Source organism: Moschus berezovskii, chromosome 22 (genome assembly GCF_049115385.1).
Source record: "Moschus berezovskii isolate FMDL1 chromosome 22, NW_MosBer_1.0, whole genome shotgun sequence".
In the NCBI taxonomy this organism is placed as follows: Eukaryota; Metazoa; Chordata; class Mammalia; order Artiodactyla; family Moschidae; genus Moschus; species Moschus berezovskii.
Genome location: NC_142481.1, coordinates 2427635 through 2451827, shown reverse-complemented (window position 1 = coordinate 2451827; position 24193 = coordinate 2427635). Strand labels below are relative to the sequence as shown.

The following is a 24193-nucleotide window of genomic DNA, read 5'->3' as shown; positions in this document are numbered from 1 at the left end:
TTCCCTGAGCTGGGCTCTGATTTTCTGAAGTTGCCTCATTTCCCGGTAGGTGACCAGGCACGGCTGAGCCCGGGCTGCTCTTCCCGCTCCAACTGAGAACTGCCCACTATGGCGGGGGTGCTGAGCCTGCAGCTGCTGACTCTCTGTGAGACACCACGCCCTTCCCCCTGGGTCCCTGGCTGGGTTGGGGTCTCCCTGAGGGCAGGTGGGGAGTGATCAAGAGGCACTAGCTGAGGGCTCAGAGGGAATTCTAGGTTAAAATAATGGGATGTGGGCTCAGACCCCTGGATCCTAAGGTAAGAGGACACAGGGGTCCAAATTCCTGGGTTCCTGGGAGAGAAGGAAGCTGGGGAGCAGGATGCCCTAGATCTTGAGGCAAGAGAGGGCTTAGGGACCTGAATTCCTGGGAACGGGGACTGTCCATTCCTAAATCCTGATGTAACAGAGGGATGAAAGCTGAGATATCTGGGTCCCTGGGAAAGGGGGAAACTGTGGGCCCAGATCCCCGCACCCCAGAGAGGAAAACTGTGCACTCAGATTATCATCCCCTGAAAAAATGGGGAGTCCAAGCACCTGAATGCTTGGGTGTAGAGGAAGGAGGGATTTGGGTCTAGGCTTCATTTTGTTTTTCTGGCCGTGTGGCATGGCGTGTGGGAGTTTAGTTCCCCAGACTGGGGATTGAACCCCAGTCATTGGCAGGGAGAACGCTTAGCTGTAGCCACTGGACCGCCAGGGAATCACCTGGGTCCAGACTTTTGGTCTGCGAGATAAGTGGGGATTGGAAGTCTGAATTCATGGCTGCTGAGAGAGGAGGAATTGGGCAAGATTCCTGTTTCTCAGAGGAAAAAGAGCCTGGGGACTTAGATTCCTGGGCACGCAGTGAGGTGGGGCTGGGAGCAGGTGAAGGCTCTGACAAGACCAAGCCCCCCTGACCCTCTATAGGGCTGGTGTGTCACGCAGAAGCCACTCCAGCTGGTGAGTAACACCCCCCGTTCCCCCACGTGTTTCTGACATCCCATTTCCAACTACTCTGCCTTTATTTTGGTGCCCACCCTCAGCCCAGATTTCCTGACTTCCCTCTCCTCTCTTCTCGCTTTCCCTCCTCCCTTCCTCCCTCACTTTTCTTCATTTACTTTTTGCTGCACTGGATCGTGGTTGCTGTGCGTGTATTTTCTCTAGTTGTGGCCACAGGCGTCTCACTGCCGTGGCTTCTCTTGTTGCCGCGCACAAGCCCTAGGTGTGTGGGCTTGGTTGCCTCGTCGCATGTGAGATCTTTCCAAACCAGGGGTCGAACCAGTGTCCCCTGCACCGGCAAGCAGATTCTTACCCACTGTGCCACCAGGGAAGTCCCCGTATTCACTTTAGTGACCAGTGTAGAGAAGTAGGGAAGGTCATGCACATTGGCGTGAATAAGACCTAAACAGGAACCCCGGGTTCACCATCATATTCATTTATGACCTTGAACAAACCACTGCGTGCTAAGACTCAGTTTTCTACTCTGTAAAATGGGCTGCTGTGAGGATTTAACAAAATCACACGTGTAGGACTCTTGGCTCAGAGCTTGGTGAAGTGTGGGGCTCAGGAAATAGGATCTCTGGCAAAGCCCATTATTATTCCCCCATTTGGAAAGTGTGGTTCTCCGCCCTGAGATGACTCTGGGTTTCTTTCCAGGGTTTCTGATGAGGGAGAGTTCTTCTTCCTCTCAACTTTCCCCCAACTACACGCCAAATAAGAGTCGCCTGGAAAACCATTAATACCTTAGTTATCAATTTTTAAAGTTTTAAATGCTAAAACTAACATATATTCATGATTTTAAAAGTTAATTATCATCAGACTTCCCTGGTTGTCCACTGTTGAGACTCCGTGCTCCCACTACAGGGAGCATGGATGGGTTCGCTCCCAGGTCCGGTAAGGGTCCGCTTGCCACACAGCAAGCCCGAAAACCCCCATTAATTACTATTAAAGGACATATAGCAGTTGCTGTCTTCCCTTTCCTCATCTTCCTTATATAATCTCTGGATCTTTATAAAACGTTTCCATGCATTCAAACACACACATGTGTTTCTGTGCTTCTTTTTTCCCCCAAAGCAAAACTGGTACTTCGTGACTCACACTGCTCTGCACCTTCCATTTTTCACTTTGTAACTGCTGTTGCAGACATTTCCATGTCATTATAGATGGTTCTACTCTTCCCTCTCTCTTTTAAAAAATTGCTTAAAATCTAGCATTCACCATTGTAGGGCGGGCTTCTAGTTTAGTTGGTTCTCCTGATGTGTATTTAGGTTGCCTCCAGCGTTTACCCTCACATTCATCGCTGCAGTGCGCATCGCAGTGTGAACTTTTCATGTTCATGTAAGTGCATTTGTCTAGGGTGGACTTACTGAGTGGCTGGTCATATCCTTTGTGTATCTTGATAGAAACTGACAAACTGCTGTCTCAAAAGTGCACTTAAGCCCCTGTTTTACTATATATTCTCCCAAACACAATGTTAACCAGTATTTAAATTTTTGACAACCCCTGAGAGGCAAAAATGTCTATTGTTTTAATTTTTTAAAAAAGAGTATTACTGTGGAGTGACTTTCACATCGCAATCCCTAGATGTGTTTTGGTCAACTGGACTTCCTCCTCCGTGAATTGCCTGTTTATATGTTTTGCCCAACTTTCAGCTGAATTGGCTCTAGGATTTCTTTTTACACTTTTTTTTGATATGGACCATTTTTTTTAAGTCTTTATTGAATTTGTTACCATATTGCTTCTGCTTTATGGTTGGTTTGTTTTTGGCCACGAGCCATGTGGGATTTAACTCCTCCACCAGTGACTGAACCCTGTGTTGGAAGGCAAAGTCTTACCCACTGGACCCCCAGGAAAGTCCCTCTACACTCTTCGTCAATGTGATTTATGAACAAGCCATTTCTGACCGTGCTGTCACTTGTCTTCTAGCTTCATTTACACGTCTTTTCTCACATACAGCTTTAAAAGGTTGAAGCGGCCACATTAATGAACATTGTCCCTTCTGAATTTTTCATTTTACATTTTGAGACAGCCTTTTCAACCCCAAAGACAAATACATTTTCCTATATTTTCTTCTGATACTTTTATAGCTTTTTAAGAAGCTCATGTAATTCTTTACATTAATCTGGAATTTGCTCGAGGGAATGGTGTGAGGTAGGGATCCAACAATTTTTTCCCCTAGATAGATGGCAAGTTTGGGCAACTGTTGAAATGTGTCAAAGATGTTACAAGTACTCTGGAGGGCAATTTGGGTTCGCAGATTTCTGGGATCCAATCCCTTGAAGTGATGTTTAAAACAGGAGTCGATGCCTCGCTCCTCCGACGTGCAGCCGGTTTTGAAAGCCTTGGTTGGGGTCCAGTGTCTCCCCTATTTTAGGAGCAGGGATCTGAGGCTGAGAAAGGAGCAGTGATTCTCAAGGAACTTCTCCTCCTACTCCAGCTGCCCGCTCATCTCCTTGGGCTCCTAAGAAGTCCGAGGACCCAGGCAGCTACATTTACTCAGTCTCCCCAGCCTCCAACCCCAGGCCGTGGCTGGACGCTCAGCCCGCTGCAGTTGTGACCCCCGGGGTCAATGTCACCTTGAGGTGCAAGGCACCCCAGCCCGCCTGGAGGTTTGCACTCTTCAGGTCTGCAGAGCTCACTGCTGTGATTCACTGGGATGCATCTTCGGAACTGGCGGAGTTCTTTCTGGAGGAGGTGACCCCAGCCCAGGGGGGCAGTTATCACTGCTGCTACTGGAGGCGAGGCTGGGGGCCAGATGGCTGGTCCCACCCCAGTGATGTCCTGGAACTGCTGGTGACAGGTGAGGTCCCGGGGGAGCGGCGTGTGGAGAAGCGGCACAGGTGGTATGGAGGGGCAAGGAGGGCTCCGTGTGTGTATGGAGAGGGGCTTGCACAGCGACACAGACTCAAAGAGCTACACGGAGACACACAGAGAGAATTCTCGGTCGGGTGATTATACGCGCACAGCGACACAGACTCAAAGAGCTACACGGAGACACAGAGAGAGAATTCTCAGTCGGGTGATTATACGCGCCCCCCCCCCGCCCCCAGTCTGGCAATATCTGGAGACATTTCCGCTTGTCCTGACCAGGGAAGGGTGGGCTACTGGCCTCACATGGGTTCGAGGCCAGAGATGTCATAACACACCCTGTGTTCAGGACAGTACAATCCCCCCAACACCCACCTTCAAAGGATCATCCAGACTTATCCAAAAATGTCGCCAACGGGAATCTCCCGTGGTCCAGTGGTTAGCTTTCCAAGCATTGACTGCCGAGGGTACAGGTTCAGTCCCTGGTGGGAGAACTAAGATCCCCTAAGAAACGGAGAAACCCTGGGAGAGAGAGACACAGCCTCTGAGCCCCACGGAGGAGTGAAACATGGAGGCTAAAAAGAGAGCGTTTTAGTGAGCACAGGGACAGTGAGGGGGAGAGGGAGGGAGAGGGAGGTGGCACATGGGGCCGGAGAGACAGGGACGCGGGCCCAGGGCGGCAGACTCTGCACGGGACTGGAGGATAGGGGAGGAGTGGAAAGAGGGAGGGGAGGGGGAGGGGAGGGTGGGGGCGGGGAGGGGGAGGGTGGGGGAGGGAAGGGGAGGGGGAGGAAGGGGGGAGGGGAGGGGGAGGGGGAGGAAGGGGGAGGGGCGGGGGAGGAGTGGAAAGAGGGAGGGGAGGGGGAGGGAAGGGTGGGGGCGGGGAGGGGGAAGGAAGGGGGAGGGTGGGGGAGGGAAGGGGAGGGGGAGGAAGGGTGGAGGGGAGGGGGAGGGGCGGGGAAGGAGTGGAAAGAGGAAGGACGGGGTGGGGGCAGGGGAGGGGAGGGGAGGGGAGGGGGCGAGAAGAGAGGAAGAGAGAGCATGAGGCGGGGGTGGGGGGAGCAGAGGGCAGGGAGAAGGCGGACCCCGACCCTCCCACCCGCTCGTCCCGCAGACGAGCTGCCGCGCCCGTCGCTGGTGGCGCTGCCCGCGCCGGTGGTGGCGCCCGGGGCCAACGTGAGCCTGCGCTGCGCCGGCCGCCTGCGGGGCATGAGCTTCGCACTGTACCGCGAGGGCGAGGCGGCCCCGCTGCAGTACCGGGACGCGGAGCAGCCCTGGGCCGACTTCCCGCTGCTCGGCGCGCGCGCGCCCGGCACCTACAGCTGCTACTACCACACGCCCTCCGCCCCCTACGTGCTGTCGGCGCGCAGCGAGCCGCTGGTGGTCCGCGCCGACGGTGAGCGGCCGGCCCTCCGCCCCACACCCGGGGGTGCAGGCCCCCGGCCCCTCCGCCCCAGACCCGGGGGCCCAGACCGCACACCTGCTCCCCCAGACCCGGGGGCCAGGCCCCCGCCCCTCCCCGCTTAGACCCGGGGGCCAGGCCCCCGCCCCTCCTCCTCGGACCCGGGGGTCGCAGCCCTGCTCCCACGCAGCCCCTGCAAGGTTGAGGCTGGAAGTTGCGTTCTCAGCTCCGCTCTGCAGGTTAGAGACCCAGAGGACGGGCGGAGATGCGGGTCTGACGGGGACGCTGACCGCCTCTCTGCCTTGCTGGCCCCGCAGGCTCGGGCGCCTCGGACTACACCCAGGGCAACGTCCTCCGCCTGGGGCTGGCGGGCCTGGTTCTCATCTCTCTGGGCGCGCTGGTCGTTTTCGACTGGCACAGCCAGAATCGCGCCTCCGGCAACGTCTAGGCCTGAGCCCGGGAGGGCAGAGAAGATTTCCCAGAGAGGAAGGAGAAGACGCTGGGATCCCATGGTTGGACCAGCCCTGCCGGTAGCCCCACAGCCCAGCTTCCCGAGTAATAATGACCTTGCACCGGGCCCTGGATCTTCCTTCTGGGTCATCTCTCCAGGACCTCCCAGATCAGTAGAAGGCACTGTGGTGGTTAAGCCTTCCTAACCAGTAAGACCTGAGATTGAATCCCAGTGCCAATACTCACTCCTTGTGGGATATTAGGAAAGCGACACTTCCCAGCCTCGGCTGCCCTGGCGGTAAAACGGAAGCATTGGACATACTTGATTAGGGTTACATGGACAGTGCTCAATAAATGTCAGCTCCTGTATAAGAGCTGCTTCTCTCAGACTCGCAGGGCCAAGCAAAATGCTAGTTGTGATTGTTGTTTTCCCCTTGTTCAAGCTCCAACTCACCTTTCATTTTTTTTATTATTAACATATATATTTTTTATTTGCCTGCTATGGGTCTTGGTTGTGGCATGTGAGATCTAGTTCCCTGACCAGGGATCAAACCTGAGCTCCCTGCATTGGAGTATGCAGTCTTAGCCACTGGACCACCAGAGAAGTCCCTCCAGCTCACCTTTTAAACGAGTCACTATCATTCTCCTCATGACATCACTCTATGTAGCCAAGCAAACCATTTCCTAAGTGCCACTCAGATCCTCCCCAGAGGAAGACCAAGTTCTGACCCTGCGGAATTTCTTCTCCGATTACAGATTCCTGTGCTCACGGCTATTTTCCGGAACCCTCCTTATCAGTAAGAGGCAGGGTCGGTTGCTCAGACAACAGCCAGTGGCCTGCACAGTGGACCGTTGACCTGGACCCTAAACTCTCCCTTCCGGAAGCCCTGGCTACTCCCATAGTTTCTCCCAAGTTTATTAATGTAATTCACATTTTATCTGGCAGTCTGATGCCTTTCTCGTGCGTACACACACATTTTCCGCTCCTAAGCAAGGCTTAACCACTCACTCATGTGTTCTTGATTTACGCCTAATTTTGGTGGGACACATCCTCTTCTGTTTTTATTAAAATTCCCAACTTCTCCTTTCTCTCTTCGGACTTTATGGAGAAGAGGATGACTTCCTTTTTTTTTTGTTGATATTAAACAGCCACAGCCCCAGCGCTCACTGGGTGGATAGCTTTGAACAACCTGCAGATCCTCCTGAGATTGCACCTGTGAAAGGAGAAACTAAAAACATCTCCCATGTCAATTCCAGAGAGAATTAAAGCAGGGGTCCCTACCCCGTGGGATCTAATGCCTGACGATCTGAGGTGGAGCTGATGTAATATTAATAAAGTGCACAGTACACGGAATGCACTTGAACCATCCTGAAACCGTCTCCCCCCTCAGTCTGTCAAAAAACAATCTTCCACGAAATCGGTCCTTGGTGCCAAAAATGCCGGGGACCGCCCAAGTCAAGCAATAGCTTGTCCCCAGCACGTGAAGAACTGAAACGCAGCAGGACCGTATGGTCATTGCCCTGCCTCCATGTCCTCTGCCTGCTTTTTGTCTGCAGAAAACGTTAGTCAAAGAGTAAGTTTCATCAGAGAAATGAGAACATGTGAAAACAAAGGAAAACAGTCGAAAGGAGACCTAACAATAATCACAGTGTCAGTAAGCATAGTTGAGGACACTTCGTTTCACCGGCAGGTGAAGCTCCAGGTGGAGAAGGTAACTACGTGGTGGCCAGACTCTACCCAGGACACGAGCTGCCACAATTCTGAGAACTGACCGCAAAGACTTGGGAACAAACGCACCCTGGAACTGAAGATTAACTGTACCTAAAACAACCAAGATGATGCTGGTCAGACCACTGATGACCAGCTTGAAGATAACTTTTAGAGATGACTGTACTGTTTCTGCATGTAGCCCCCACCCCCACCCCAAGTCTGTCTATAAGAGCTATCAGCCCCTGCTTGTCAGCGGCGGGGGGGGGGACGGGGGAGCCGGCCTTTGAACAGATGTCCCTCACCCTCTCCGCTCAGTTGCCGGCATCTGAAATAAGGCGAATGTTCCTTTCCACCAACCTGGCCTGTTTATCAATCGGCTTTGAGCAGCTGGATCCACAAATTCCTTTCGGTAACAGATGTTGGCGCCCAGTACGGCGGAGCTGGCTATTGCTGCCTCCTGGGCTTTCATAGCACCTGGCTCTCCTCGGTCTTCTAGGGGAGAGCTGTGGCCACAACAGTGTATTGACCTGCTGCTCAGTGGTTGGCTAGCCCCAAGTAGATTTGTGGTATGTTCCCAGCAGCTGCCAAAACCTTTTGCTTTGAGGATACTCCCTATTTCTCCCCTGTTTGGCACTGGCTGCCAACTTAACTGGCTTTTTTGGTGGGATGGAAACTTGTATTAGGGACGAGCTGACGAGCTCTAAGACCTGATAAGCCCACCACTGTGCACATGGACAGCCTTCCCATTTGTGAGTGCTAGCGCTCTTTGGGCATTCTTGCCAGTTGGTTCTGATGTGTGTCTGGTGTTGAGAACTGTTTGGGACACAAGGTGCTATTTGGGCACTTTGCCAGTTGGTTCTGACCTGTGTCTGAGGTTGATGATCGTTTGTGAGCACCGACTGCCATTTGGGCATTTTTGCCCATTGGTTCTGATGTCTGTCTGACATCGAGGACCGTTTGTGAGCAGGAAGTGCTATTTGGGCATTCTTGCCAATTGGTTCTGACACCTGTCGGCTGTTGAGGGCTGTTTGTGAGTGCTGAGTGTCATTTGGGCGTTTTGCCAGTCGGTTCTGACATCTACCATTGAGGACAGTTTTGGGGACATGTTTGTTTGGGACTCTACTGGTCACCCTCGGAGCGAGTTTATGAGTGATCTGTCGTTTGATGTGTGTGTGTGTGTTCCATTTGTGTAACTGGTATGCTTGCTGCCTTATACAAAATGGGAAATTCAGGTTCAATTCATTAAGAAAAATTTTAGCTGTGAAATTATGACCAAAAAAATGATTTTTTTTGGACAATGTATGGCATCAGTATTCTTCAGACTTCAGAGAAGATTGGTTAAGATGAAACTCTTGAAATTCCAGAAAACCAGTTCTTTTTGCATATGCAGTTATAGAAGTCTAGTTTGATAAAACTATTTTATCAGACCCTGGGAAAGCAAAAATATGCCTGGGAGAAAATTTGAAGTTAATGCTTATCATGTCCTTGAAATACAAACACAGTCCACTTTGCCTGGATCTTCAGCCTTGGGTTAAATATAAATCTTCAGTCAAGGAAAAAGAAAAGATAGAAGCCTTTTAAAACTGAGAATGTAAATTTGACTATTCTATTATCCATAAATTGATAAGTTTACTTGCAATACCTAATTCAATAATTGTAAAAAAGATGAAGCAAAGAGATCTCTGTTTGTCTGGAGGTTTGTATGTCTCAATATGTGTTTTTACCATTAGATAATATTGCTGAGGTTAATTTGTAGAGGGGCTGTATTTAATTGGCCTTAAAAAATATAAGTGCTTACAAATCAAACAGATCTAAATTTACCTACTTTTGTCTTCTCGTAAGACCAAGAGGGAAACTAAAGATGTTTGGGTCGATTAAACATGCATGATGCACCATTAAAGAAAAATTATGCTGTGAAAAATGTATACTTTTAGATGTATGAAATATATCCTTAGGTCTGCAATCAGAAAATGCTGGTGTATCATTTCAATCACTTGGTTTTGTTACGGTTCCAAGGGTTAAAAATTGTGATATGTAAAAATGATAAGGGAAACATTTCTGTGTGTAAAACAAGTAGAACATTTGTTGTTGGCGAAGAGAAAGGATAAGGAACAGAGGTATTTTTGGTGGAAAAAGATGATAATTATTTTGTGCTACAGCTGTTTGTTTCTGGATGAGAAAATACAGAACAAAGTCGTTTGGATCCAGAAAATGATAAAAGATTTATGAAAAAGGGACTTTGAGGAAAGAATTTTGTATGTTGTCAGGATTAAGATTAGACTGAATTTAATTAGGTTTATGAATGTCGTTATTAACAGTAAACTGATGCAAGGCTGAACTTGTTTATTTTGTCTCTGTTAAGAAAGCAGAGTTCTCCTAGAATATTGATCTGATTCTGATAACAGAGACTGCTGATGGAAAGTAATTGCTTTGTTTCTCATCCTACTTCTGACCCCAATGTTCAGGATGGGAAAATTGCCCAATAAAGCTGTCACGCAGTGTAACTGCTCATGATGTGTAACACTCCTGGCTTTAAGTTTACCACTTAAAGCACATGTGCAGTGCTTGTGTGACACTGGGGATAGATGATAAAATGAACAGCCTATAAAACATTTCTCTGTTAGCATACCTCTGAGCCTGTTCATGATATCTGATGAAACTTCCCTCAATGTGGACAACTAGGCAATATATAAACAAAAAGGAGGCCTAGCATCGGAGATGGCTGGGCCCAGAGCAGGCAGAAAAAAGAGCCACTCTGGCAATGTTGGGAAAATATGTTGATTATCAATGGTTCCTATGAACGGAGTCACAACTAAAAGGGGGAAAGGATGGAAGAAATGTTCACATATTGAGGTATGGGGAAGCCTTTTTGGCCTATACATGATTTAATTTAAACTCTAGGGTCACCAAAACAGCCTGTGGGGGACTCCAGCAGTGAGAATGCATCCTAACCACTGGACCGCCAGCGAGGTGCTAGGAGTCTACCTTGTCAACTGAATTCTCATTGTCACGGTTTGTGAAATCATTTGACAACAGCCCTTAGTTCTTAGCCAGTGGGCATGTCCACCCACCAATTGATGCTTGCCTGGGATTTCCAATATCCTCAAAGGCGAAGTGCCTTCACCTCTTCAGGAATCCTTCAGGCTCATGCCTAAGGCATCTGGCGGGCTACCTATTTGAAGCCTGAAATGTGCCCGAGACAGGTGAGCATTTCCTGTGAACCAAGTTGTTGTGCAAGAAACATGTTGCAATCGGCATCCTCAACACATTTCCGGAAGGTGTGGGAAGAGGGAACTGCACTGCCCAAGAAAACTGTTACTGCCCTCACTCTGGAGTAGGGGCGGTGAGGCACTGGTCACTCCAGCTTTTCCCCTCTCTGTGGCTGCAAAACCAAAGAAGGATCCCTGGCCAAGCTGACATGCTACGATGCTCTCCAAACTACTTCTCCTCCTCTGCTTCAGTAAGTCTCACAGGGCTGCACATGGAGAACACAGAAATAAGGTAACTGGTGAGAAGTTTACATTGGGCTTGGAGAGAGAAATGACATCACCTTTAGTGACTGAGCACATATCATGTCTTGGAAACTGGAGTGCAATATGCACGTTCCCTCTAAACCAGTGTTTAACACCCCGGAACTGCTCTTGTCCCAACTTTGTTTGGGATGTTTGCCGAATGCCTGAACTTTATAGGCTTTGTGCTTTTCTTTTTTTCTGGCTTTCTGTTTTTCTTAAGACTGAGTCACACTGTTTTGCTTACATAAAAATATATAAGTTAGAGCCTCTATATCAATACCATGAATAGAAGTCCAGCGTCACATGGAAGGTAACTATAAGAAAAATGGAGCGAGATAATAAACGTGAGAAGATGCTAACTGTGTACTGTTTCATGTCAAGTTTCTGAGCCTGAAATACACGATTCCTTTATTAGAAAGGCAATCAGCCATGATCAAGATACATTGGAGGCTAGTTTCAAATAGACTTCTTGTTGATATCATCAAAGGCAATATGAGAGTGCTTATGGCACGCTGTCATGCAGGGATTCTTTTTTTCTTTTTTAAAGAATCTACTTATTTTGATTTGGGGTATAGCCAATTAACAAGGCTTCCCAGATGGCTCAGTAGTAAAGAATCCGCCTGCCAAGGCAGGAACCTCAGGAGACACGTGTTTGATCCTTGGGTTGGGAAGATTCCCCTGGAGAAGGAAATGGCAACCCACTCCAGTGTTCTTGCTGGGTTAATCCCATGGATGGAGGAGCTTGGTAGGCTACATATAGTCCATGGGGTCACAAAGAGTCAGACACGACTGAGCGACTAACACAGCATAGCACAAGCATGACATAACACACATCAGTTCAGTTCAGTTCAGTTCAGTCGCTCAGTCGTGTCCGACTCTCCGCGACCCCATGAACCACAGCACACCAGGCCTCCCTGTGCATCACCAACTCCCGGAGTTCACTCAAACTCATGTCCATCGAGTCGGTGATGTGCCATCCAGCCATCTCATTCTCTCATTCTCTGTCGTCCCCGTCTCCTCCCACCCCCAATCCCTCCCACCATCACACTCTTTTCCACTGAGTCAACTCTTTGCATGAGGTGGCCAAAGTATTGGAGTTTCAACTTTAGCATCTGTCCTTCCAATGAACACCTAGGACTCATCTCCTTTAGAATGGACTGGTTGGGTCTCCTTGCAGTCCAAGGGACTCTCAAGAGTCTTCTCCAGCACCACAGTTCAAAAGCATCAATTCTTTGGCCCTCAGCTTTCTTCACAGTCCAACTCTCACATCCATACATGACCACGGGAAAAACCATAACCTTGACTAGACGGACCTTGGTTGGCAAAGTAATGTCTCTGCTTTTCAATATGCTCTCTAGGTTGGTCATAACTTTCCTTCCAAGGAGTAAGCATCTTTTAATTTCATGGCTGCAATCAGCATCTGCAGTGATTTTAGAGCCCAAAAAAATAAAGTCTGACACTGTTTCCACTGTTTTTCCATCTATTTCCCATGAAGTGATGGGACCAGATGCCATGATCTTTGTTTTCTGAATGTTGAGCTTCAAGCCAAACTTTTCACTCTCCTCTTTCACTTTCATCAAGAGGCTTTTGAGTTCCTCTTCACTTTCTGCCATAAGGGTGGTGTCATCTGCATATCTGAGGTTATTGATATTTCTCCCGGCAATCTTGATTCTAGCTGGTGCTTCTTCCAACCCAGCGTTCCTCATGATGTACTCTGCATAAAAGTTAAATAAGCAGGGTGACAATATACAACCTTGACGCACTCCTTTTCCTATCTGGAACCAGTCTGTTGTTCCATGACCAGTTCTGACTGTTGCTTCCTGACCTGCATACAGGTTTCTCAACAGGCAGGTCAGGTGGTCTGGTATTCCCATCTCTTTCAGAATTTTCTACAGTTTATTGTGATCCACACAGTCAAAGGCTTTGGCATAGTCAATGAAGCAGAAATAGATGTTTTTCTGGAATTCTCTTGCTTTCTCCATGATCCAGCAGATGTTGGCTATTTGATCTCTGGTTCCTCTGCCTTTTCTAAAACCAGCTTGGACATCTGGAAGTTCATGGTTCACATATTGCTGAAGCCTGGCTTGGAGAATTTTGAGCATGACTTTACTAGTGTGTGAGATGAGTGCAATTGTGCGGTAGTTTGAGCATTCTTTGGCATTGCTTTTCTTTGGGATTGGAATGAAGACTGACCTTTTCCAGTCCTGTGGCCACTGCTTTTCCAGTTTTGCTGGCATATTGAGTGCAGCACTTTCACAGCATCATCTTTCAGGATCTGAAATAGCTCAACTGGAATTCCATCACCTCCACTAGCTTTGTTCGTAGTGATGCTCTCTAAGGCCCACTTGACTTCACATTCCAAGATGTCTGGCTCTAGGTCAGTGATCACGCCATCGTGATTATCTTCATCGTGAAGATCTTTTTTGTACAGTTCTTCTGTGTATTCTTGCCACCTTTTCTTAATATCTTCTGCTTCTGTCAGGTCCATACCATTTCTGTCCTTTATCGAGCCCATCTTTGCATGAAATGTTCCTTGATATCTTTAATTTTCTTGAAAAGATCTCTTGTTTTTCCTATTCTGTTGTTTTCCTCTATTTCTTTGCATTGATCGCTGAGGAAGGCTTTCTTATCTCTCCTTGCTATTCTATGGAACTCTGCATTCAGATGCTTATATCTTTCCTTTTCTCCTTTGCTTTTCACTTCTCTTCTTTTCACAGCTATTTGTAAGGCTTCCTCAGACAGCCATTTTGCTTTTTTGCATTTCTTTTCCATGGGGATGGTCTTGGTCCCTGCCTCCTGTACAATGTCACGAACTTCCGTCCAGATAACACACATAGTCCATGCTCAGTAAGTGCCAATTTTTTAATTAATTAATTTTTAGGTTTTTGTCTGCGTTATGTCTGTGCTGCTGCGTGTGGGCTCTCTCTAGCCGCCGCGAGCGGGGGCTACTCTCTCGTGTGGCACACAGGTCCTCGTTGCAGTAGCTTCTCTTGTTGTGGGGGGCGGGCTCAGTAGTCACGGCACACGGCCTTAGTCGCCCCCAGCACGCGGGATCTTCCTGGACCAGGGATCGAGGCCATGTCCCCTGCACTGGCAGGAGGATTCTTTTTTTTTTTTAACTGGATGCTAATTACCACACATTGACCTGAATCAGTCATGAGTGCGCATGTGTCCCCCATCCTGAACCCCCTCCCTCAGAACTGTCCCGGTACATCCGCCCTGGACTGGCGATCTGTTTCGCATATGGTAATATACATGTTTCAATGCTATTCTCTCATCACCCCACCCTCGCCTTCTCCCACAGAGTCCAAAAGTCGGTTCTTCACATCTGCGTCTCTTTTGCTGTCTTGCATGTAGGGTCATCATTACCATCTTTCTAAATTCCATATATATGCATTAATACACTGTATTGGCGTTTTTCTTTCTGATTTACTTTACTCTGTATAATAGACTCCAGTTTCATCCACCTCATTAGAACTGATTCAAATGCATTCTTTTTAATAGCTGAGTAATATTCCATTGTGTATATGTATCACAGCTTTCTTATCCATTCGTCTGCGAATGGACATCTAGGTTGCTTCCATGTCGTTGCTATTATAAATAGTGCTGGCAGGAGGATTCTTAACCACTGGATCACCAGGGAAATCCAAGTACTACTTTTTTATGTTTTTTATTCCTTTTCTTTTTCCAGCCATGCAGGGCAGCTTGTGGCATCCTAGCTCCCTGACCAGGGATTGAACCAGTGCTCCCTGCAGTGGAAGTTTGAACTCTTAACAACTGGACTGAGGGGGAATTCAACGTTTATTATTCCTTTTATCATCCAGTCCCCTCTGACCTGGTTAGACATTGATTCCATTAACAATTGCTTCCAGAGATCTTTTAACCTTTAAATTTGTAAAACCTTCTCCTTTCAACCATTTGCAAGTATGTATTTCAGTGGTATTCCGGGCATTCACAACGTTGTGCAAAGCATCAGCCCCACTCTTTCATCATCCCCGACATAAACTCTGTACTTGGTGACCAGTAACCTGTCTCCTCTTTCTCTCCAGCCCCTGGTGACTCCTACTGTGCTTTCTGTCTCCATGAAGTTGCCTGCTCTAGGTGCTTGATTTAAGTGGAGTCATAACAGTATTTGTTTTTTCGCGTGTCTGGCAAGTCTCACTCAGCCTAATGTTTTCAAGGTCCATCCGTGCCGCAGCGTGTATCAGAACTTCATCATTTTCACGGCTGAACAGTATTCCATTACGTGTCTGTGCCTCATTTTTGCAGTCCATCAATCTTTTAATGGATATTTGGGTCGTCTCACCTTTTGGGTATTCACTTTTCTGCTTTTTTCAAAACACGAAACATAATATTTTTGATTGACTCGTGCAGTTGTAGCACAAAGGCTTGGTAACTTCCCCCTTTCATTGCAAAGACACAGAATTGTTTAGTCCACACAGGGGTGAAAAGAGGAAATCTCTTAGCCACACAGACCTAAGCAACATCCGTTGAGTTCCATCAATCTCTCTCTTCTAATAATGTTAGAAAACAGGCTTGATGTTAGTTCTAAAGAGACGTTAGCACTCAGGTAAACCTGTATCTGCCGCAGCCAGGCATGAACGTAGTGTGCGTGTACACACACATATGCATGGTTTTCAGATGCTTTTCCCTCACTGGTTATTCCAAGACATTGAAAAGAGCTCGTTGTGCTGTTCAGTACGTCCTTGTCGCTTACTCTATGTACAGCGGTGTGACCCTGCTCACCCCAAGCTCATGATTTATCCCTCCCTCTCTTTCACCTTTGGTCCCCGTAAGTTTGCTTGCTATGTCCGTGGGGCTAGGAGCCCAGCGGCAGCACAGCCAGAGGGAGAGAGACGAGTCAAACTAGGCGTGGCTCAGGTGGGAGGAAAGGGCGAGAGGCTGGGGGAATTCCGCCGAGCCGAGAAAGGTCCAAGGGCCTTGCGGGGTGAGCGCAGCCCTCGAGGAGCCCTGAGGTCGGAGCGGGGGAGCTGGGAGCGGAGCAGGGCCCAGGGTCCAGCTGGGGACGTGCTCGCTCCCGCGGGCGCGGGCGGGAGCCCCAGGACGGCCCCTGGGGGCCAGGAGATGCCGAGGCGGGCTCCAGGCTGGCGTTTGTGCTCATTCCCTGCAGGGCTGTGTGTCGGCCAAGCAGACGGAGGAAGAGCAGGTGAGTGGTTCTCCATGGCCCCTCCTGATCCTCCCCCGCAGGGACCCCCATTTTCCCCTTCCCTGCTCATGGGCTTCCCGAGAGCAGCTGGGTGGGGCGCCCCCAGACCTGAGACCCGCTTCCTTCCAGAGGCGCTTCCCAAGCCCTCCCTCAGGGCCTGGCCCAGCTAGGTGGTCCCCGCCCGGAGCTCCGTGACGCTGCGATGCGGGGCTCCCACCGGGGCCGCCAGCTTCGCCCTCCGGAAGGCGGGGCGCGTCTGGGAGATGGTCCAGTCCCCCGACTCCGCAGAGGCCCGGGCCGAGTTCCATCTCCCCGATGTAAAGTCCAGCCACGCGGGAGAGTACACCTGCGAATACCGCAGGAGCGGGGACCCCCGCGTGAGCTCCCGGCCCAGTGACGCCCTGCTGCTGCTGGTGACGGGTGAGGGGGCGCCCGGGGAGGACGGACCCCGGGGCCAGGGGACGAGGGAGGGAGCGGACGGAGCCGGAGAGGGGTCTCCCCTCCAGGGCTGCTGGGAGGGGAGATGGAGAGAGGCAGGGACAGAGGTGATGCCCTGGTTTGATCCAGCGCTTGCAGGAGGGAAAAACCTCCCTGTTGGAGTCAGGCAGAAAGAGCACGAGGTCATTCGCACGTCCCACAGGAAGCCCCTGCCGGGAGAACGGGGCAAGCGGGGCGCCCCAGGCTCCCCTCTCCGTGACCTCAGAGTCCGCCTTCCCTCACAGGCTATCTCCGGAGACCTTCCCTCCAAGCCCACCGAAGGGGCGCAGTGACCGAAGGACACGAGGTGACCCTGCAGTGCCAGAGGCCGGCCACGGAGCGGGGGACGGCCCTGTTCGCCCTGCTCAAGGCAGGAAGCGCCGCGCCCGTGCAGGTCCGGGCGCCGGCGGGGCGGGAGACCGACTTCTCCCTGCGGAACGTGCGCGCCGGCTACAGCGGCAGCTACAGCTGCGTGCACTGCCAGGCCAGGGCCCCTTTCCTGGCCTCGCAGGCCAGTCCTCGCCTTGAGAGCCGGGTGGCGGGTAAGGTTCTGCGCGACTTGAGGGCTTTTTTCCTTGACGTCGGTGCCTGACTTACTCCGTGGCTCTCGTTTCCGCTCCACTTGCAGCTCTTTTTTTGAGCTGACCATTCATTCACCTTTGGCAGCACTGGGTCTTCGTTGCTGCCCCCGAGCTTTCCCTAGTCGCACGGGCTGGGCTCTGCCGCAGTGCGCAGCCTTCTCACTGCAGTGGCTCCTCTCGGTGTGGGGCACAGGCTCTTGGGGGCTCCGGTTCAGTAACTGAGGCGCGTGGGCTGAGTGGCTCCACGGAATGTGGGATCCTCCCGGACCGGGGATGGAAGCCGCGTCCCCTGCATCGCAGGGCGGGTCTTTAACCCCCGACCACCAGGGAGTCCACACTCTCCCCTCTTTTTAATGTCTTTGCTTTCCTGCTTTCTACTCCTTTTTGTTGTACATTCTTGGTCATTTCTCCTGCTTTTCTTCAAAGCGATCAAACCCACCATCCTCAGAATTCCTTCTACCATGCTTGCCTCTCTTAAAGTTTGGTTTACCCTGGTGATCTTGATTTTAGTCTCAAGAGCAGTTTCTGTTGTTGTTTATCTCAGAACGTGGTGATTTCTCAATTTAGAGGAACGGATGCAATTTCTTTCCATGTCTCGGGTCACTTACTGTTTGAATTTGTCTGAGATGATTTTGCTTCCTGGCAGAATTTCGTTCCACTGAATGCTACAGGCTTTCCTTTTCTCAGCGTTGCCAACTTCTCTCTCTCTCTTTAAACATTTGTTTTTATTTGTTTGTTTGGCTTCACTGGGTCTTGGTTGCGGCCACACAGGATCTCTCGTTGCAGCGTGTGGGATCCAGTTCCCTGATCGGGGATCACACTCGGGCCCCCTGCATTGGGAGGGCAGAGTTCTAGCCACTGGGCCATCAGGGAAGTCCCATGTGAATGTTTATGATTAGAAGTCAGGGTCTGCGTGCTCAACCCCAAGATGGGGAGAGGGCTTACTGAGCAAGGTAGTGTCATTACACATTTCCCCCGGTGGCTTTTGCCTGCAGAAAGCACTGCTGGTGATGGTTTAAAGAGCTTGGCACTGACTGGGATGTGTAGGGGGAAGACACGAACACAGATTCTCTTAGGAACCAAGACCAGCGCCAGGCTGGAGCCCTTCTTGGCTGAAGCAGAGATCCTCCAAGGTCCAGATGCTGGGCCACTAAGCTCAGTTAGAAAGACTCACTGCCGGCATGAAGGTCTGTGCGATGGAGGGGGAAGCAGATGAAGCTGCTGAATTATTTCGGTGCTTTGTGGAGCAACTTCGGTTTTTAGAGTTGTTCCTAAGGCTGTGTGTTTGAAGTCACTTCAGTCATGTTTGACTCTTTTCGACCTCATGGAGTGTAGCCTGCTAGGCTCCTCTGTCCATGGGATTCTCCAGGCACCAGTACTGGAGTGGGATGCCGTTTTCTTCTCCAGGGGAATCTTCCTGATCCAGGGATTGAGCCCACGTGTCTTAATTCCTGATTCATGGAGGTAGAAGGGGAAAAAGGAAATGTGGGAAAGTGGAAATATGATAAAGAACAAATAAATGGAGACTTCCCTGGTGGGCCAGTGGCTAACACTCTGCAGTCCCAACGCCGGGGGCTGGACTTGGTTCCCTGGATCCTACACCCAGCAACTAAGATGTAACACAGCCAAATAAATATTTTAAGAAATAAGAAATAAGTGAAAGACAAATGACAACGCAGAGGGAATATAAAGCACAGAGGAGGCAGGCTGACCACTGCAATGTTTATTTTTCCATGATTAAAACTTCAGTGTCGGTGCAGCTGACAGCTGTCCGGGAAAACCGGGCGGCTGTATGGGAGTCACACTGGGCAGATGGCACCCTTGCGTGGGCCGCGCTGATCCACTCCTCTCTTTTAGCTTCTCCGCCTTCCATAAGCTCGGATTACAGCACGGGGAGCCACATCAGACTAGCTCTAGCCGCGCGGTAATTATGGTTATCGTGGGGGCTTTCCTGCTCGAAGCCTGGTGGAGGCAGAGGCGCGTCGGCGGGGAGTCAGGTAAAAGCAAAACAGTCCTGAACACCTCTTTTCACGGGCTGCTATGGTGACACAGGGGTTTTCACTCCCCATAGTCTGCCATAGAACTTATTCTTTAAAAATGCACTTATGTGTCTGCACTGGGTCTCAGTTGTGACCCTTGGGACCTTTAGTTAAGGCCAGGGGGACTCTAGTTCCCTGACCAGGGATCGAACCTAGGCCCCCTGCTTTGGGAGTGTGGGGGTCTTAGCCACTGGACCCCCAGGGAAGTTCTGATGGTGGCTGACTCTCTACAGTCAAATTTTCCTACAATACTAGCTCCTTTTCTCCCTGCTTACCTTCAGGATGAAGGATCCCAGGTCCCCAGAGCTGGAGAGGCCCGTGGAATGACTTATGCTGAACTGGAGAGCAGAGCCCTAAGTGAAGGTCTTCCCAGCGGAGAAGGAAGGGAGAACTTGTGGCAAGGAGTGGATGATGAGGGAGAGGCCCCGGCGGGGACTGGGCAGTGGGGGCTCTTTCCTCAGATTGCAAATAAACGTGTGTTTCCTTCTTCTCAAGAATTTCTTTTAAGTGAGAAGTATTGTTCACCTAGAGTTAAACACACACATCTCAAGGACACAGCCTCCATGGCTCTATGCATCTATTTATCTATCATCCATCCATCCTGCTCTGCCATCTGTCCATGCATCCACCCGTCAGTCCATCCCTTTATCTATCACCTATTCATCCATGCTGTTCTATCATCCAACCACCATTCCCTCTCTTTATCTGTCATCTGTCTATCCATCCTGCTCTGCCCTCTATCCGTGCATCCACCCGTCAGTCCATCCCTTTATCTACCATCTATTCATCCATCCTGTTCTACTATCCATCATTAGATCTCTTTATCTGTCATCTGTCTATCCATCCTGCTCTGCCCTCTATCCGTGCATCCACCCGTCAGTCCGTTCACCTATCTGTACTTGTGGTCCGTCTCTGATGCCGTGTTTATTGGCCCCATGGTCTGGTCCAGTGGCTCCCTGGCGCTTCTCCTGTATGGTCACCACCAGAGGGCGCAGTATATCCACACCCGCACTGGACACCACAGATGCCCCCGGAGAGCAGAGCCGCCCGCACCGTCCTGATGCTGGTGGTCACCTTCGTCACCTTCTACGTGGATTCTGTTTTTGTCTTTATATCACTGCCTTTTTTGATATTCATCTGTGGTTGATGCAGACCTCTAATGTCTAGGTTTCCTGTTTTCCCACCATTTCTCCCTTCCTGTTGCTCCTTAGGGATCCTAGAACTGCTAGATTCTCCTCTTGAGTTGATAGCAAATATGATTAAGGTGATAAATATTTAGTAGACTGCTGGAATGATAACAGAATATATTCTGTGACTGCTTGGAAGGCCAAACTGCCAAGTGTTTAAATCAAGTTATAACTAATATATAATATTACATTAGTTTTAGTTTTATGACATAACGAATAGGTTTTACGACATAACGAATGGGTACTTGCATGTGTTGCAAAATGATCCGGCAATTCTCCTTATTATCTGCGCACCTCCCCCACACACACTGTACAGATTATTTCTTGTGATGGGAACTTGAAGTTTCAAGTTTTTCCAAAAATGCAACAGTGTAATCAACAATAGTACTGTGTTGGACCTACCATTCCCATGACTTATTGATCTTGTAACTGGCTGTTGATACCATTTGACATTTGTACTCAACACCATTTCTTAGTAAAATCCCACAAACGCAAAAGGCCAGTTTATTGTAGGTGCTGCTTTGGGAGACCTGAAAGTCAATCCATGAAATTACCAGCTCAGAGAAGACACAGCTTCCATCTTGGTATTGTCGCTTGCATATTTAGTTTTCATCACTGCAAAATGGAAACTTGGCATTTGTTTTCTGCTTGTCCTGTTTCTTTCTGTTTTTTTTTTTTTAATTTTTAAAATTTTGCCTTTGTGTTTTTATATTCTATTAAAATATTACACTTTAATGGTATAACTACTTTTTATTGGTTGTTGTAGCTGTTATATATGGATCCCAAATAGTGTGCCGATATATTTGTTGCTCATAATTAATGCTATGCTCTTTGTTGTCATGGACTACTCTTGTCTATGCAAAATAAAAAAACAAAGAGAAAGGGACATTTATCCATGCATCAATATGATTGCTATTTCTATTGTCTTTAGCGTCTTTTTTGTATAAATGGTTTCCACTTTGGTAGAATTTTTCCTCTGTTTGAAGAAATTCATTTACCTTTTAAGGAGTTAGGCTTATAATGATTGAGTTGTTTCAATGTTTACGTGTCTAAAAATATTTTAATTTTATGTGCTTTTTTCCATATTAAAGTGTATAAAAATGTAACACAATGTGATCATAATAAAGCCATACTAAGCAACCTCATTTTAAACATTAAGGAATTAAATGCTTTTGTGTTGTTTTTAGATTTTTAATAATTGATTAAAATAATTTCAGGAATAATATATTTCCTTCCTCACTTAAATACTCCTCCAGTTATTAACATCTTAATACATTTCATTTATCAACTGCTTTCTCTATATTTGATCCCTTTATCACTAGATTTCTATCCAGCCACTTCAGAGCAATGTGTGAACATGGTGAATTCCACCCTTAGCTGACTAGCATGGTTTTCCCTAAACAAAGACACCCTCCTACACGGCCAGCACACTGCTGTTGATTTAGAAAAGCAACGTGGGGACAGCGCTACTACCCACAGGTCCTGTTCAGAGTTTCCAACTGACCCCGAGTATCTCCTCCTCTTTTCTGGTTGAGATTCCCAGCAAGGTTCATGTGTTGCCTTTCGCTGTCAGGCCCTTTCCCTCTTCCCCAGTCTGCCTTTCTCTGTCGTTCCTTTTTCAATCCTGTCTTTGACCTACTTCACTCTATAGATGACCCTCCTGTTGGCGTTTCTGATGACTCCTCGTGACAGGGGCAGTTTGCATTTCCTGCTCTGGTTCTATGGAAAACGCCATTGGTGATTTGGAATGGCTTGCACTGAATCTGTGGATCGCCTTGGATAGTGTTGATGCAGAGCAGAGCCCTGTGGTCTTTGCTGAGTCCTCACAATGCCCTCCACCTGCCTTTCGTCTGTGGAATAACTTTAGCCAAAGCATAAGTTTAATCAGTTCAGTTCAGTTCAGTTCAGTCGCCCAGTCGTGTCCGACTCTCCGCGACCCCATGAATCACAGCACGCCAGGCCTCCCTGTCCATCACCAACTCCCGGAGTTCACTCAAACTCATGTCCACAGAGTCGGTGATGCCATCCAGCCATCTCATTCTCCATCGTCCCCTTCTCCTCCTGCCCCCAACCTTTCCCAGCATCAGAGTCTTTTCCAGTGAGTCAACTCGTCGCATGAGGTGGCCAAAGTATTGCAGTTTCAGCTTTAGCATCAGTCCCTCCAATGAACACCCAGGATTGATCTCCTTTAGAATGGACTGGTTGGATCTCCTTGCAGTCCAAGGGACTCTCAAGAGTCTTCTCCAATACCACAGTTCAAAAGCATCGATTCTTCGGCGATCAGCTTTCTTCACAGTCCAACGCTCACATCCATACATGACCACGGGAAAAACCATTGCCTTGACTAGATGGACCTTGGTTGGTAAAGTAATGTCTCTGCTTTTTAATATACTATCAAGGTTGGTCATAACTTTTCTTAAGTAATCTGTTCTGTCTGTTCTGTTCAGTCGCTCAGTCGTGTCCGACTCTTTGCGACCCCGTGGACTATAGCCTACCAGGCTTCTCCATCCATGGGATTCTCCAGGCAAGAATACTGGAGTGGGTTACCATTTCCTTCTCCAGGGGATCTTCCCGACCCAGGGATCGAACCCGGGTCTCCTGCATTGGAGGTAGACGCGTTAACCTCTGAGCCACCAGGGAAGCCCTCTTAAGGAATAGGAGACGTTAAAACATGCAAGAAGGAAGGAAAACAGTCAAACAAGTCCAAACAATAATAATGTAGCTGTTAAGCAAAGTCGAGTAGCTATTAAGCAAAGTGGAGGACCTTTAGTTTCTTTTCAAAGGCTATAGAAAATATTCTGAGCCGTATCTTGTGAGCTGTCTTGCAGATACTGAAACTAGGTGGAAGAAGTTAACTACATGATGACCATACCGTAGCCTCCCAAAAGGTGCCACAGTTCCAAGAACTGGACTTAAAGAAACGGGAACAAACCATGGAACTGAGCACTAACTGCACCTAAAGCAAGACGATGCTGGTCAGACCACCAATGACCAACTTCAAAAATACAGTCAGAGCTGACTGTGCGGTTTCTGCGTGGAGCCCTCGCCTCTGTCTATAAAACCCCTTACCCGCTGATTGTCAGTACAGGGACTTGGCCACTGGACAGACGTCACCCCTCCACCCCACCCCATGTGACCTGCATCTGAAATAAAGCAAACGTTCTTTTCACCAACCTGGCCTGTAATGGCTTTTGAGTGGCGAGCAGCTGGACCCCATTTTCGGTAACAGTACTGATTCTTCTATCTGAGAGCAGAATATATCTGTCCCTTCTTTGTATCACTTTAGTTTCTTTCACCAGCATCTCTGACTTTTCGAGTACAGCTTTTTAATCTCCTTCAGTAGGTTTATTCAGAGATATTTTATCCTTGATGCAATGGTAAACGGACTGTTTCCTTGATTTCTTTTTCTGACAGCTTGTTCTGACGCACGGAAATGTGAGATTTCTGTGTATTAATTTTGTCTCCCGCAGTGTTACTGAATTCATCGGTGAGCTCTAGTAGTTTTCTGATGCATCTTTAGAATTATTTACATATAATATTGAGTCATCTGCAGACAGTGACAGTTTTACTGTCTCCTTTCAAACGTGGATTCCTTTTATTTCTCTTTCTTCTCTGATTAGTATGGCTAGAACTTCCAAAATTAGGTTGAATAAAAGCGGTGAGATCTAATTGGTTTAATGTGTTTCTTGATTTATTTTCTGTCTGGGTGATCTCTCCACTGATGTAATTGGGATGGTGACTATTTCCCTTATATATTGAGGTGATCCTCTGTTGGGTGCATATACATCTACAATTGCTGCATCTTCTGTTTAAATTTAACCTTTGATGATTATTAGTGTCCTTCT

General features: G+C 48.6%; 2 protein-coding genes across 4 annotated transcripts; both read left to right on the top strand.

Annotated features, from left to right (window-relative positions):
- The first annotated feature begins 46 nt into the window (after positions 1–46).
- Positions 47–11261, top strand: OSCAR (osteoclast associated Ig-like receptor). 3 transcript variants are annotated; one of them, XM_088830435.1, is made up of 6 exons: positions 47–145; positions 943–975; positions 2283–2352; positions 3639–3814; positions 4937–5327; positions 5363–5564. In XM_088830435.1, the coding sequence occupies exons 1-6, from the start codon at positions 109–111 to the stop codon at positions 5427–5429; spliced, it is 774 nt and encodes a 257-aa protein (XP_088686561.1). In that variant the 5' UTR covers positions 47–108; the 3' UTR covers positions 5430–5564. The 3 variants fall into 3 exon arrangements, with proteins under 3 accessions (XP_088686561.1, XP_055266664.1, XP_088686560.1); XM_055410689.2 differs by lacking the exon at positions 2283–2352 and having other exon boundaries at positions 3452–3814; positions 4937–5218; positions 5542–11261; XM_088830434.1 differs by lacking the exon at positions 2283–2352 and having other exon boundaries at positions 3452–3814.
- On the top strand, positions 10713–20308 carry TARM1 (T cell-interacting, activating receptor on myeloid cells 1). Its single transcript, XM_088830690.1, is given in 7 exon segments — positions 10713–10845; positions 16029–16064; positions 16194–16484; positions 16787–17083; positions 18980–19041; positions 19044–19119; positions 20148–20308. Coding segments are annotated over 7 exon segments (957 nt in total). The 5' UTR covers positions 10713–10811.
- Positions 20309–24193: the final 3885 nt, after the last annotated feature.